At 40.2% G+C, this 2,808-nt stretch overlaps 1 gene segment (V, D, J or C); it reads left to right on the forward strand.

Annotated features, from left to right (window-relative positions):
* The first annotated feature begins 2,365 nt into the window (after positions 1-2,365).
* On the forward strand, positions 2,366-2,808 carry LOC134619787 (Ig kappa-b4 chain C region-like). The segment is given in 2 exon segments: positions 2,366-2,369; positions 2,474-2,808. Coding segments are annotated over 2 exon segments (339 nt in total).

Below are 2,808 nucleotides of genomic sequence, written 5' to 3' on the forward strand. Positions count from 1 at the left end.
GTTCAAACTTCAGTCATGAAACTGATCAATGATCGGCTTTTCTCTCTTGTTTGTTTATCGCGCTAAACAACAGCAGCACGTTTAAGCTTGATCAGCTGTTGTTAGAATTCATTTGATTTTAATTTCTAGTATCAGCTGATGTTTGCTGGAGCCACAGCTGTAGAAGCGGCTGGTGGAAACCAGGAGATGACCTTACCGAATCATCAGAGCTGAACTGGTGATGGAGAAACAGGTTTACCTTTTTTTTTTAGGTGACATGAATGAGTTGAAGGGAAGTTATGAACTGTTTCTGAGAGAAATAAACATCAAGCTCCTTTTTTATTTAGCTGACAGCTGGTAACTGTGCAGGGGCGGATCTAGCAAAGCTTTTGCCAGGGGGCCAGGTAGGGCATCTTACAACCAAAGTTTGTATAATAATACACAAGATTGTCTGTAGACCATTGTTAATCATTCAGAACACTGTGTAAAAATAACAAAAAACAAAAAGTGAATGCAAAAGTGCATAAATATTTATTTTACGTGATTGATGTGTGTGGCGGGGCGTGGTCTGCAGTGCCGCTGCAGGGGAGGTGGACCCACCTGAGCGGCATCTGCAATCACGCCTCTCTGGCGTAGTCTGTGCTCTCTCGGCTGTTTTTTGGGTGTGTGTCAGGCTGTGAGTTGAAAAGCTACAGCCGGCTGTGTGGGTACACCAACTATGTGTGAAAAGTGGTCCATAACGTAATGCTTGAAAGCGTGTTCATGCAAACATTGTTGGGTCTGCCGTGGTACAATGGGACTTCTGCTCATGAAACTATGTGCACAGCGTCTGCAAATCGGGGCTGTACAAAGTCACTTCATCTTTACCCAAAATTGTAAGCTGTCATCTGTGAGGTGCGAGCGGTGTTTGTTTTTACCATAGTTCATGGTGGAGAATGGCTGCTCTGCTGAGTTTTGCTCTCTGTAGCTGTATGAATGGCAAACTACACTGTTTACCAGCGGCATAGGCACACTTAAAATTTCTTCTGAAATTTTCGCTTTCTAGTTATGAATATAGTCTCTAAAAATGTAGGGAATCAACAAAGTCTTAATTTACACTGATGCATTTTAATTAACATTTAAATTTCTGTAAATTGGAGACACTGTGTTATTCTGAGATTTTGATATCAGAAAAAGTCCTGAGAAAACCAAGTCAAAAGTTTTACATTCCACATAAATTATTTATTATTTAAATGTGATGCACTGTAATATTTTCAGTTTTCACATCAGCTGAAAAAAATGATACAAACAGTGAATGATTTTGTTGAGTTTGTTTGTTTCAGAGTCAGAGAGCCGTGTCTCTCTACAGTCAGAGGTTTTTGTACGGCGGCTCAATGAGTTTGTATCACTGTGGTGGACTTTTGGTGGAGGAACCAGACTGGATGTTGGAAGTAAGTCAGACTTAGAGCAATTTTTAAAATGTATTTTTCTTTTCTTCCATTTCATTTAATAGGAAAGGCTAGGAAACTTTTTGTGTAACTGATAAATTATTTTAGACATTAATTTTGTGCTAAGAAACAAAATCAGCTTTGGAAATGTATATACAACAACTCAATTTCAGATAAAAATCTGGGATGTTTCATAGTATTAATTATTATTTGTGGTTCTGATGATAAAGTTGTATTTTGAGGGCTTGTAGGTTTAGTTCAGTCTAACAGAGTCAGAGAGCCGTGTCTCTCTACAGTCAGAGGTTTTTGTACGGCGGCTCAATGAGTTTGTATCACTGTGGTTGACTTTTGCTGGAGGAACCAGACTGGATGTTGGAAGTAAGTTAATTAAAATGTGTTTGTTATGAAATATCTTATCATTTTATTTTATAACTATTTGTTAGACTGCTTATATGAGAGAAAAGGTTTTTTTTAATTAAAAATAATTTAGTTTTTGATGTTTTTCCTTTTTACTGGACTAATTCAGATTAGCTCTGCAAGTTTCTCTTGTTTAATCTACATTTCTGTCATAGTAAAATATATGTAGACAAGAGTAAACTTCATCTTATGATTAGTTTGTAAATTTCCACCACATCAGCTGCTGTTTGGATGAGTTAAAGTTTGCTTTCTGATGTTTTTATCGTGTCAGATGTTTCAGATTTAGTTTGAAATGATGTGAGCTGTTCAATAACATTTCAAATCTATATGAATGAGTAGCTGCTCTGTGCTTGTGTCCACTCATTTCTTCAGTCATCCATGATTTAGACTTCTAATCATTTTAAAGTCAAACTTCTGCTGTAAATGTTTCCACATCTGCTTCTTTTATTTCCAGTGTAGTTTGAACATATTTCAGGTCAAACTGTGTGATGATTCTCTCTGTGCTGATATGCATGAGAGGTTTCTTAAAGGGAAGTGAAACAATGTGTGAGTTAATGACTGGTGGAGCAGAAAAAACACCTGACAGAAACTTCTTAACGGAGAAATTCAAATTGTGGTTCCTGTCCTCTAAGCTGATTGGTGTTTCCTAGGTGACACCCGCCCCGCCCTGACAGTGCTGCCCCCCTCCAACAAGGAGCTGGAGAATGGGAAGGCCACGCTCATGTGTGTGGCCAACAAGGGCTTCCCCTCAGACTGGAGTCTGTCCTGGAAGACGAGCGACAGCAGTGGCAGCAGCAGCATCAGAGGGGAGGAGAGCAGGACTCCTGGAGTGCTGCAGAATGACGGCCTCTACAGCTGGAGCAGCACCCTGACGCTCACTGCAGACCAGTGGGGGAAGGTGGGCTCTGTGACCTGTGAGGCCACCCAGGGCTCCCAGACTCTGGTCTCAGAGATACTGAGGAGAGACCAGTGTTCCCAGTCCTGA

The sequence above is a fragment of the Pelmatolapia mariae genome, linkage group LG22 (assembly GCF_036321145.2).
Source record: "Pelmatolapia mariae isolate MD_Pm_ZW linkage group LG22, Pm_UMD_F_2, whole genome shotgun sequence".
NCBI lineage: Eukaryota > Metazoa > Chordata > Actinopteri > Cichliformes > Cichlidae > Pelmatolapia > Pelmatolapia mariae.